We start from the raw sequence: 13746 nt of genomic DNA on the forward strand, positions 1-13746 counted from the left end.
TAATAAGATTTTTCATTTAAATCAATAATTACTTACTTTAATTAAAATTTTATCAATAATAGACTGAAGAACAATGAATCCACTACTGTAATAACTCAAAGCTGGACAACTGCTTACAGGAACCAAAAAGAACCCATGGTGGAGATTTCTGCAATTTTCTAAAAAGCCATATAAAAAAATTACATTTTGATAATTTACATTTAAATAAATTTGTTAATAAAATTTGTAAAAGACTAAACAATTAAATATTGTAAAAAATTCAAAATAAAACCAAAAATAGAAATTTTTATACTAATTTATTTTCTAGCTTCTCTTTTTGTAATTGTTGTATAAATGCAACTTATTTTTATTATGTTTATTAGATCAAAATTTTATTTTATTTCTTGTCTTTGTATAATAAAATTTATAAAAATATAAATAGTCAATTTTTCTAGCAATATATAACATTTCAATTATACATAATTACATAAACTAATTAAAAGTAAAATAATACAAAATAACTTTTTTGTAATAATAATTAATAGAAGGTAAATCAGTTGAGCTACAGTTTATTCTTTTTAAAATTACCCCATGAAATATTATCTCATATTCATTAGTGTAACTTTAACATCAACAATGCTGCTGAAAGCATATCATATTACCTTTCAAATATAATTAATGATACAGGACAAGTTTCATTATTAAATTATAAATAACTTATGTAAATAATGATTTATAAAAGGGTATGTACAGAATATACATCATTATTAAAGACATTGATTTATATATATTTTTAAATACTAAATATAAGAATAATTTATTCAATTACCTGGTGATCCATATTTATCACTTGCACGAGGTAATTTATTAGAAGGAAATCGCAGTTTATAAGAAAAATTCTTTTCTGGATTTTCAGTAAAAACAATGCCAACTGCAAAAGCACTTGAATTACGATTAAATTCTTCTTCTAATTCAGTCTCATTTTCAAACCAAAGAATTTTAACAGGTAAATATAAAGGTAATTCTTTTACGACAGAATCCATTACTTTTTTTGTATTGTTATTGTAGGGAGCAACACCAAAATTGTTTAAACTGTAGTATGACAAACCATGTTCAAGTGAAGCATTTCCAAAAGGGTAAACCTCTCCTTTGTATGTTGCGTGCCCAATCCGAAATGTTACAATACATAATGCCATCATTATAGGCGTGGCAAATTCCTAAAAATTAAAAAAGTTATTAATTTTAAAATCTATCAAAAATCAAATTTATTATATTTTACTAATTTTGTTGAATATATACAATTAATGAAATGAAATAAGAAAAATCAATAATTCATTCAAACATGAAATGTCTAAATTAATGATATTACTCAAAATAAACGTAAAGCTGATTTAAAAACAATTACATGGATATGATCTTATTTTGTAAAGACTGCAAAAAAATTATTTTTTGTTCATTCATAATATTAAAAAATAGAATTGATGATTTATAGATTTAATTGAGCAGAAACTACAGAAAAATGATAATCTATTAAAATATTCAAAAATTAAATAAACAAATTTCATTGTTATAATTTAGCATCCACACATCTCTAACCAAAAAAATGAAACCAAAACATTCAAAAAAGAATAGCGTTAAAAATGTTTAAACACATACAAGACACCTACACCAGCATACCTCAAATTACTAATTTTTACAAACATTTTCATCTGAATATAACAGACATCTTCAGGCAGTGGCGTGCCGTCATTGGAAGCGATGGAAGCGCCGATTCCACCTTCCAATGACCTTCCCTTGAATTTTATAAAATATAAATTTTCATATTTTAACGTACTTTGAATTAATTAAAATTAATATTTTATTATAACTGCATTATGTATCTTTTACAAATTTCTATACTACATGTGAAAAAAAACGATAAGATTGCTATTGTATATTCGAATAATTCGGTGGCAGAAGGAATGTCGAAACCGGGTCAGTCTCCAATCAGCCAGATTATATAGGCATTAGCACATGCGGTTTACAGTGCACCAACCTCACCCGGTTTAGCTGGTAGAAGCGACACACTCGTAAAGAGTACAGCTTTATATCCCGGAGCGGTTGTGGGCTGTTAGCCACCTGCCTGTCAACTTCCAAGCAGCCAGATTATAGGCATTGGCGCATGCGCTTTACAGAGCACCAACGTCACGGTTTAGCTGGTAGAAGCGACACACGCGTAAAGAGTACGCGACTTTATATCCCGGAGCGGTTGTGGGCTGTTAGCCTCCTGCTAGATATTCGGCCACCCTCGCCCGATTATGTGAATCACGAGCAGACTAGATCAATGGCGGGCAACCCGCGGGCCAGCTACGGCTGGCGAAAAGTTTCTATCCGGCCCGCGAGATCTTTAATAGATTATTAAATTGGAAAAATAACTAATTAATAGTTATTTTTCCAATTCTTTGTAATTTTCGAAAACGATAAGAGAAATAAATGTAGTAATTAACTTTTTATTTATTTATTTCATATTTGCAGACTAAAAAAATTACGAGTCACAAGAAGGCGTCAATTAACTACTACGGCGCGGAAAAAAACGTAAAATTTATTCTGGCCCATGTTATAAAAAGGGTTGCCCACCGTAGACTAGATTTATAACTTAACCCAACCGATAGGAATTTACTGGCACGTTTTTATGATAGTTCTGTATAGTTGACAGGAGTTTAAAAAAACTCCATTAAAATATTTGATATATTTATTCTGCGTTTATTCCGCTCTCCCATCTTATATTACTTACGGATTTCGATGTTAAACCGGTGATATTACGATTTAGTACGTCCCATCTGTAAGGGGATGCAGAAAAAACGTGTACAATTCTAGTACAGTGTTAAAAAATTAACTGTTACTTTGGCAGCATCATTTACAACCAAATTTAATGAATGAGACGTACAGTACATACAATGGTACAAAAAAAAGCTCTAGAATTTATTTTCCTTAAATTTACGATTTATATATCCGTTGTCATAAAAATTTGTCTTTCCACTGTTTTCCCAAGACTACAGATATTCAGGTACAAAGTAACTGGTTTCGACTTATTTCTACTTAAGAAGTGACTAAATAATTAAGAGATTAGGGAATGGGGACATAAATAAAACCCTGTTGAAAGAGCCAGAATTTTACTTCAACAAAAGCTTAACAGAACCAATCACTCGCTTAGTACAGTGGGAAACTGATTTCCGTGTACACCTGGTATTAAAACGAATTAGTTAGAAAATGAATGACTATTAAGTTTAACATAGTTAGATTTTTACAGCTACGGTGAGAAACGTTTAAAATTTACAACAGCCCTGTGGCGTCCTTTGAGATATACTAGTGATGCGACAAAAGAGGCATTTGACATTGACCGGTATCGGCACCCTCGGGATTTGGCACGCACACACTCACTACACACCTACCTGGACCGTCACTAGTTCCATCCATTAGCTACTCGTATCAAGATATTTGACTAAGTGGATTGTTTTAAGATTTAAAAAGTAAAGACTATTTTATGTTATTTTTATGTACGTTTCTTTACAAAGCTATATTTTAATTATAATTTTCTTTAAAAGTATATTAATACAATCGAACAATACATTGTACCAGGTATGTATATCCACCGCACATTTTATTTCACCAAGTAAGTTTTTATAATTTATTTTTAATTTTAGTCCTTGTATCGTAGCTAGCGATTCAGAATGTAATTGTGATATTAAAAATACATTTAGAGAAGTCTACAGTTTTTACTGGCTTATCGAACAAATGAATACGAATGGACCCTAGACCAGTGATTCTTAACAGGGGGGCCGCGGCCCCTGGGGGTCCATAAGAAGTTTGCCGGGGGCCGCCAAATTATGCAAAATTTCCTTCAGAATATAATAAAAAGAAAATTGATGTATAATCCGAATATCGTATTGAAAAGTGAAATAAGAAAGATAAAGTTTTCCTATTTAGTTTTTATTTATTTATTTTGTATTTCTTCCTACATACAACTTTGTTAGTACAGAAGAAATAAACTGTAAATATGCTACTTACACCGCAGTATTTACTTCTTTTATTCCAAAGCAATTTTAAGAAACTATTAATGCTTGGAATTTTAAAAATAATTACGAAAAATAGTAGGCTTTGAAAATTTAAATATTTTTGCAAAAGTTATGCAAAATCCTTACCACAAGTGGGCGTTTTAGTTTTAGTTTAGTTTTAGCATCGACATTGGATCGATTTATTGACATGTTTCTTATTTTATTTTCTGTTAAAAATTAATGAGTTTTCATGTTTAATTGTGAAGTTTGAATGTTATTTAAATAGATAATGAAATAATAAAGTTATGATTTACATTTATTATATAAAAATTAAAGCAATAATAAAAAATCAATTTATTATAGATAAATTATCAAATTATCAAATATAAATTATTATTAAAAAATGGGGGTCACAAAAAAATTATGAAATATTTGATGGGCCGCGAGTATAAAAAGGTTAAGAACCACTGCCCTAGACCATCACTGACGCGCAATTAACTGATTGCCCCTGGAAGTCGGCTTCTTACAGAAACACAGCTTCCCTGTCATCAAATGTCACGGCACGCCACTGGTATATATAACACAGAACATGACAAAATTAAAATTGAACAAGGTTTACGAACACATCACAAATTTGGTTTAAAATTATTTCTCAAACAAATTAAACTAATTCCAATCTAAAACACCAGTACCAGAAAAATTTGATTTTGGAAAAATCTTCCCAAAGGTCTTAGGTGTAGACTGAAAACATTAGTAACGGTTTTTTCATTTACATACAAGGCCTACATAAAGTTGTTAAACTTTCTATTAATTTTACTGTATACATTGTAATATGTAACGATCTTTTTGTATTGAACATTGTTAAATGTTTAAAAATTGGAACACAGCTATGTTCAAAAGCTAAAACTTTTCAAAAAATAGAACTGTTTTTTTCTGTTTTGTGCATTCTTTCCTGATGAGAGTCTCTGAAAGACAGCCAAAAACATTTGAACATTAAAGTTTATTTGTACATTACATGCTGGAATTTGCATTTAGGTGTCAAGTAGTTTGTTTAATTTTAGTGTAATTTCATTATATTGTTATTTCTGTTATATTCTTTACTGTAATTTCATTATATTGCTATTTCTGTTACATTGTTTACTGTTATTTGATTATATTGGCTTCATTTTACAATGTTTACATTTTACAATTTATTTCCAAATTGAATTCTGTAATATTTTATACAAATATATTATGTTTAATATCCAATTAAAATACACAACTGTTTGCATTCAAAATCAAATTTCAACTTTTTGAAAAAAAATACTATAAGAATGTTAATTTGAACTTTCAGTCTGAATCTTCTAGTTTATATGTTAAACCTGATGCAGACCTATAAAAACAGTCAAAAACATGTTTAAATAAATTATAGTGTTGCTGAAAAAGCATTAATGTGTTATTCAAGCTAAATTTGTTTCAGCTTAGAGGTGTTTTTATGTCATTTAAGTTATTTATTATTGCTAGATGATAGTAACATTAGAAATTGAAAATTGATTATATTAAAATGTATGATTTAACATATTATTTCTGATTCATCATTTATATAAATAATTTGATCTACAAATGTTATTTATACAGCAGTAACATGACTAATAATTTCAAAACTGAACAATCAAATTGCTGCTGTTTGTTCATTATTTTAAATAATCTCTTTTTTCAGATATTTTATTATTCAGAGATTTGAGTTCATCTGAGAAAGACTTAGAGAAATTAACAAATAACTGAATAAAATCTTTTTTTTCAAAACTTTCAAGTCCATAAAATAATTTATTCTAATTATGGAAAAAGTCTAAATTTTATATATTGTCTTTGAATTAGTTTCTCTTTATCAGACAAATTTAAACATTTACTTTAAATTAATTATAAAAAATCAAATTTTAGTTTATAACTAAAAATAAGCCATATGTTAAATGCTAATACCACCTAATGGTAAATTATTTATATAATTTCTTGAATTAGAATAATAAATGATTAAAATAATAATTTAACAGGTGAATAAATTATTTAAAAAATTATAAATTATAAAAAACTTTTCACCGTAAATGTCTTTGATTTCATTTTTTTCTTTAAGAGAAGATTCCTCCAGAGAAGTGTTTTAAATTGATCACAGAATCCTACTGTCATTTTTTCACTTTCTGCAAAAATCAGAATTTATATATTATTTATAATAAAAAACTATATAAAATAATATAAAATAAAATATATTTTATTTTATAGTCTGTAAAAAAAATACTTTTAAATAAAAAGAGCACAGTATTTTCATATTTTTTCTAATAATTAAATAAAACTGATTATATTTAAGTATGTAAATTTAAAAAAAAAACCAAAACACAATGTAGAAACAAGTATCATTTTACACTGAAGTTACACTAGTGGTTTTCAATCATTTTCAAAGATAGTACCTAACTGGTTTACTTTCATGTGTTTGATGCATCTAATGCCCAATAATTTATTTAAACTTTAAGTAAACAATTTAAATTTCTGGGAATTTTGAAACACCCTCAGAAGCTTATGACATCCTAGTGTGTTATGAAACCCAGATTAATATCAAAATTCTAAATAATTAAAATAATATTCCAAAATTAATCATGAAGAAAATATTACTACACTTTATAAAAAAATTTAACATTTATTTTCTGATTTTCAATTTTTAATTAAAAAGTTTCAGTATGAAATGTAAAACTGTAATCTTAACAATATAACAATATCATTAACTAAGTAAATTTATTATATAAATTTGACTGTGGACAAAATTAAATGATTAGCTCCCTTTTTAAAGTGTTCATATCACTTGCACCTCTGTAAAAAGGTAAGCTGTTTGAGATTCCTCTCCATCCTGGAACAAACTTGGAATAGTTCAAAAAAGTGATGCCAACTAGGAGTTTGCATAATTGAAATCAAAGAAAACAGGCATACAAGACAAAATTTAATGTGTTATAATCATCATACAAAAATAAAATTATAAAGTTTTTCAAATAATTTTGAATAAAATTTTATTCTTGGATAAAATATGTTAATACTTAGTTAGAATTCAATCAAATAATCAGTCTTTTTTCATAAACTGATAAAATTATAAATACTTTAAAATATAGTTATGATTGTGATTTGTTAGTTAAGACATTTAACAATTCTCATTATTAAAATTTTTCCATGCAGCTAAATAAAAATAATTTATCTTTAACTTTTATCATTCCAAGAATTTCAATAATTTAACATTATCAAATTATTACGTCACCTCTTCATAAGTGATCAATTCTAAAAAATATAAATAGGATTCTATATATTTTAAAGTTTCATAATGATTAGCATTAAATTTGTTTATCAAACTGTTCTATCCTATTTTGTAAAAAAAACAAAAGTTTCTGGAAAAATATTTTTTTCAATTCTGCATCATCATCCAGTAACATTACTCAACAAATAAAATTTATGCCACTGATATTTTAGTGAGTGTATAAGGTGTATAAAGCATCCTTTTTACAAATATGGCAAACATAATTTTCCAGCACTTATCTAGAATATAATTTTTACTTGTATTTTATCTGATAAATTTTTATCTTATCGTAAATATAAGTCAAAATAGGAGAGAAATTCAACTTATGTCAAACCGAAAAATTGTTTTGTTTACAAAAATATATATATGAAACTACATTTATGCTCAACCTGCCTTCAATAACTTTTTTGCAAATGCTTATTTTTGTTTATACTGTATATCACGTTTTCTTATAAGGAACCAGCAATAGTCTTCCATTATTCTGTGATTTCACCTGACTTGATACCATTGTTAGAAAATCTTAGTGGAACATCATCACTTGCTCATCACTGACAGCACCAAATTTTCAGGGGAAAAATTTAAATGCAAAACTAAAAAGTATAGTTTAAGGGACAAAGAGTATGCAATTTAATAAACGTGCATAATTCATTTATTAGGTTACATTAAGTCGTATCCACCTCCTAGTGTATGAAGAAAAGGTGTTATTTTCTTTCTCTCTTTTCTTTCTATAGTCTGCTTCCATTCATTCATTTTCTTCTTTTTTGGTTATAGCAAATCCTGCTAAAATATTCACTACCTTTATGTATTTCATGTCCAAAATCTGAAAGTTCTTAATATAAATCATTGTATAATTGAATTTGATTTAGTCTGGTAATCATCAAATTTCTCTTCTACCTTCATATTTTATATAACATTATCAAATATACAGTTCAGAAATGGCAATGTTTCCTTCATTCTTCCTTAATGAGAATCTTTTGTATCCAAATAAATTTCTCAAAAAATTTTGAAGTCAATGAAATATATTTATACATTATATTCTTTCAGTTTATAACTGTTTTCCTAAGGCAATTCCAACACATTATCCTTACTCTCTTTACTTTTCCATCATATTATCTATTATTATTAATTCTAGAACTCAGGCAAGTGAAACAGTCTGCAATTTCCACTTTACTCTCTCATTAGCAGCAAAATCTGTCAAGATTGAATTTGACAAGATTAAATCATTAATATTTAATCTTGTTAATGTTAATCATTAAATCATTTTACACTTTTCATTATTTGATGAACTTTTCTAATTTATTAGTATATAATTGTTGACTTTTCCATTTTCAAGAATTGTTAATTTTGATATTATTTTTTAAAAATTACAAATTAGGATTCATATTTGTGTTCAAAATTTTAAAAACCTATTCTATCTTTTTTTTTAATTTATAAAATTATTATACGTTGTAAGTTTACTAATAAATTATGTATAAATGGAAGGGCGAGCGACAAACAACATATTTAATTAAAAACAGCCGAGAGCGTGTAGGTGTACTGTACTGTACATTCAAAACACACACAAGATTAAGAGACAACCAATAGGATGGAAAAACCCATCGAAGCACGAAGTAACGATTATCGTTATTGGCTAAAATTTTGACATTTTAAAATTTGAATGAAAACAATATTATATGTGTTTCGTGTGTTTAAACTTTTTTAAAACAAATAACAAAAGTAATTTTACGTAATACAAGTTTAAAAATCGCTATTTATAAGACCAAAATGAATACGATCTTTATAAAATATTATAAATCTATATATTTAACAGATAATATATAAAAATCAATAAAATAAATTGATACGTACAGTACGTTTAAAGGCAGCAAAAAAAGACACGAAAGGTGTTTTGTAAGGCGTGAAATAGTCGTTATCGTTTCATGAAGTGCAGGTCGCTCCGATGACGACTTGCATGAATGTGACGAAATCATAGATTATCGTAATTCTAGTATTCTATGTTAACACAGACAAGAACTATGACGCAAGCGTGGAACACGAGAAAGGTTGGCGCGTGCGCTTTCGCTGGAAGGTGTTTCACACTGTAACCATCTGAATTGTTATGTATTTTCGTAAATAAATATTCATTTTCTGCGAATTAAAGAACAAACAAAAATCGATACACGATTTACTGATGACCGGATGACCCAGCGGCTAAAGTGGCAGTATGCCACTTTGGGGGACCCGGGAACAAATCCGACAAGTGAAAAACCCCCATGATTTTTTTGGGGCCTGGCTGGACCCGTAATGGGTTTGCTAAAAGAGGCCTTCTTAGTGCCCACAGGGCGGAGTTAAAAAAAAACCAATTAATTCGAAAAATAGTCTATTTGATGGCTTGTGTTCGTTCATGTTACTTATCGGAACCCATAAATACTGGTATATAAATTCTCGAATTTGGATTATATTCACCTCGTTTTAAGCAAAAAAAGTCGTTTAAAAACATATTTATCTCATTAATTTTATAGATAAACGTTTTTAAATTATTTTAAAGTATTTATTAAAGTTTAAAAAACAATATAACGTATACTATTAATTACAATTCATTGTCAAAACTGACGAGAAGAATGGAGCGTTGCCTTTTTTTAGTACATTAAATCAATATATAATTACATCACATAATTTTTTAATCAATAGAAAATTAAATAAGAAAAAATTTAAATATAATTAAAATAAAATATTTAATTCGCGATTAGCCTAGAAATAATTAATTAACTTTATTTATTCTTCTTGGTTTTACCTGCTTAAGATTCATCCATTGTGCATTTGAAAGCAACAGTTGTTTTCGAATATGTCTGAAATAAGTAAATATTTTTTAAGCGCATAAAATATAAAATAATATAAAAATAATAAAATTAATAGATAAATTAACAATTACATTTGTTATTCGTTAAAAATTTAAAAGAGGTACGGAGATAACGTTTAAAACTTTAAATATGTTAAATTCATATAAAATTATAGAAGGAAAGTTTAAAAAAATAAAAATATTTTTTAAAAGTTTTGAAAATTTATGATGAATTTACAAATGAAAACAACTATTAATGTTTTAAAATATTATAAATATTTAACTTTACTTTTCCCGTCTATGGGCACTGAGAGGTCATAAAAGACTTTCTTAGTGCTCATTACATGTTCAGCCCGTCCTACAATAGGGGTGACTGGATGATGAGATAAGGGAGCATATCGGGTCAAAACACTCGTGAAAATTTCTGAAGATCGATCTCTTCTCGAATCCGGACTCTCCAGAATATCAACTAATGCAATAAAAGCGTTAGCCATGGCTTGAAATTCTTAATAATTTTATGAATATCGGAATTCCTTTTTAAATGAAGATATGGCTGTAATCTTTAAGAACCTTAAATGTTTTTATTAAATTACAGTAGAGCATCAATTATCCGACCCCCGATCAACCGTCACATTGGTTAACCGACTGCGTTCTAGTCCGCAAATTCAAATGTCCGCTAGTGATGTGGCGCTACAATATTTGGTTATGTCTTGGCTACTTTAATATTATTTTTGTTAAATTTTTGCATGTTTTAGCTGGCAGCACTGGCTCGACCATGAAAGGGAGGCTAGTATTTAAACCAGGTCTAATACACTATACCAATAATGTATTTTTTCATACTTTTCGGTTATCCGACTTTTCAGTTATCCGACCAACCCCAGTCCCCAATTAAGTCGGATAATCGATGCTCTACTGTATTCATAAATCCAAATACTATTTCAATATCACATTGATTATAGCTTAATCTGTGGTATATTCGTAATACAGTTCAAGCAGACTAGCCTCTTGTTGCATATATATATGACCAACGGCGGCCTTAATGATTGCGAGGCCCCGGGCGGCAGATTTTTGCGAGGCCCTTGTCCTTTGTGCAAAGTATGTAAATTGAAAGTAGATATTTCTGATGATTGACGAGAAATGCAAAAGTTATAAATAAATGAATTTAGAGTGTTAAAATATTATATTAGAAGATTTATAAAAGTTAAGTTATGAAGACGACAAATTAGTAATGATGATAAACTAAGGTACTGTACATAAATGCCTTAAAAGATATACGCAAGGATTTAAAAATGATGTTTGCGGCTTATAACTAATAGCTAAGGATAAAATAAAAAGTTTTAAATATCAACTTTTCTCTACTCGAATTGTTGCGCGAGGTCCCTGCAAGAGCGAGGCCCCGGGCGATTGCCCTGCTCGCACCCCCTAAGGCCGCCATTGCATATGACTGTTACCAGAGGAAACGGTAGTACCAACTCGTAGGTACCACCAAATATATTTTGACGGCCGAATGGCAAAGCGGCTAGGGTTACAACTTATCGCTCTGGGGACCCAGAATCGAATTCGGATCGAAAAACCACAGGTATTTCCGGACGGATTACCCCCGAAGAATACATTCGGGGTAATCCGTCCGGATATGTCGGACCCCGTCTCTCACCACCAGGCCCATTATGGGCTGGCTAAAAAACGTTCGTGTTAGTGCTCACAAAGAAAGAGTTTTAAAAAAACAAATAATTGAAATATATAGACTAATAATTTCAAATTCACACGGTAGAGCTTTCTAATTAGAACCAATGATTTATATGAACACTTTTAATTAAAATTATATAATGAAGCTTATTTTACACATTATACATTTATCAGAATATATATTTAGGTATATAGATTTATCTATTTCACATTAAACACCAACATAAGTTCACATTTTATTGAGACTTCGTGTAGAATAAACAATGTTAGACTGATTATACTCGTTATTTATAAGGAAAAAAAATTAATTCCGGTTGCTGAAGTGATATGAACTATGGAAAATTGAATAAATAACACCTCCATTATGTGTTCCTCTTCAGAAAGTGTATATTATTCGATAATAATAATGCATAATATAAATATTTTATATCAAATTATTAAAATTAATTCATTTTCGAAATCTAGTGCCAATTTGGGGGATATGTTTACAACACATGAATTATTAACACGATATGAAAGAATGATTAGTGAAAAGATACCGTATATCTCAATTAATCTGTTAGATCTAATCTATTCTACATGTAGACATACTTCTACATATGTTGACATGTAGAAAAATAGGATATACTTACAGAGAATGCCTGAAAAACATCTCATAATCATCGAATCGACGTTTGAGAGATTGCTACGTAAAACCCCAATACAAATATTAATCGCAAAGTTGATGTTTACCGATTGATGGAATGCTACCACTTTTTAAAAAATGTATAAAGAATATTTAACATATACAGCGTATAAGATATATTTAAAAAAGAATGTTTGAAGATGCGGATGAATAGAGATGAGAAGATTACATGGAATCGATCGATCCCTATAGGTTAAAAATAACTGATAAATTAGTTAAGGGAATTATTAGTAAATAGTATCTTAGAAGAGATATAGATAGAACGAACCAGGAGAGTAGTAGAAACAAAATTAGAGACAGGAGAAGAGCAGTGATAGAAAAATAAGTCATTTTATATCGCTTTTTTTGCTTCACTTGGCTACGTTCCATAAAGAAATATAAGGATTCTTTTAAGGTATAAATAATGTTGACGATTACTACTTTTCACTTGCATCGAATTTAGTGACTTCGAATGAACGTTGAACAGCCATACTTTAAGTATATAAAATATGATATAGTTTATTTGAAAAAAATGCCTATGAATTAATAATTATAAATTATTCTAATTTAGATGAGTTTTACGTTGACAAATTACTTTGAATGTAGAAGTTATGTGAAAATTTTAAACAAAATTAAATGAATTGTTTATTTGATTTCTTGTTTTTTATGAAGAGAAAAATCCATTTCATTGTTAAATAGAAAAAATACAAGCCAATTTTTTCAAAATTAATGATAAAAACAGCAGAATTAATTGTTTTTTTTTGTTTGTTTGTTAATTAATTTATTTCGCCATATTTTAGCGTTTACAATGACTAACTTGTAAGTGATTTATGAGCCATCCTGTAATTTTTGTTTTCAACTTTTACCTGGTCTAAAAATATAGTTTATAGCATGATGCGGACAAATCGAATTTTATAATCTTGAAGAAAAAAACAAGATGTCCGTTTTTATTAAGTTGAAAAATAACAGCAAATACTATTTGATTGTCTCAGAATTTCATCTATTTTGATAAAATTATTTATTTAAAGAAACTCAAAAATTTACATTTGATTTTTTTTTTTTTTATAAACTCTTCATACAATTACAGACAAAAATAAAATTTTAAAAACAATCGATAAGAGACGTTATCGAGGATTATTTTTATCTAATTTGATTATTCAGACAAATCGAGTCTCTCGATTAAATCATTTAAATCATACCTGCATCCATGTGACTAAAAACCTACAGACTGGATGGGGTGTACAAAAGCATTAAT

The 13746-nt window shown here is 28.2% G+C and overlaps 1 protein-coding gene across 1 annotated transcript in view; it reads right to left on the bottom strand.

The window, feature by feature from the left end:
* The window catches only part of LOC136980939 (cholesterol transporter ABCA5-like), a 72296-nt gene extending 62985 nt beyond the window's left edge, over positions 1-9311 (bottom strand). The window contains exons 1-4 of the mRNA XM_067277137.1: positions 9177-9311; positions 6090-6187; positions 809-1196; positions 37-158 (exon numbers count right to left, since the gene is read on the bottom strand). Coding sequence (XP_067133238.1) covers positions 37-158; positions 809-1196; positions 6090-6176 — 597 coding nt within the window. The 5' untranslated portion in view covers positions 6177-6187; positions 9177-9311. The remainder of the gene's footprint in view (positions 1-36; positions 159-808; positions 1197-6089; positions 6188-9176) is intronic.
* Positions 9312-13746: the final 4435 nt, after the last annotated feature.

Source organism: Centruroides vittatus, unplaced genomic scaffold, assembly GCF_030686945.1.
Source record: "Centruroides vittatus isolate TY-2023 unplaced genomic scaffold, ASM3068694v2 contig_738, whole genome shotgun sequence".
Classification (NCBI taxonomy): Eukaryota; Metazoa; Arthropoda; class Arachnida; order Scorpiones; family Buthidae; genus Centruroides; species Centruroides vittatus.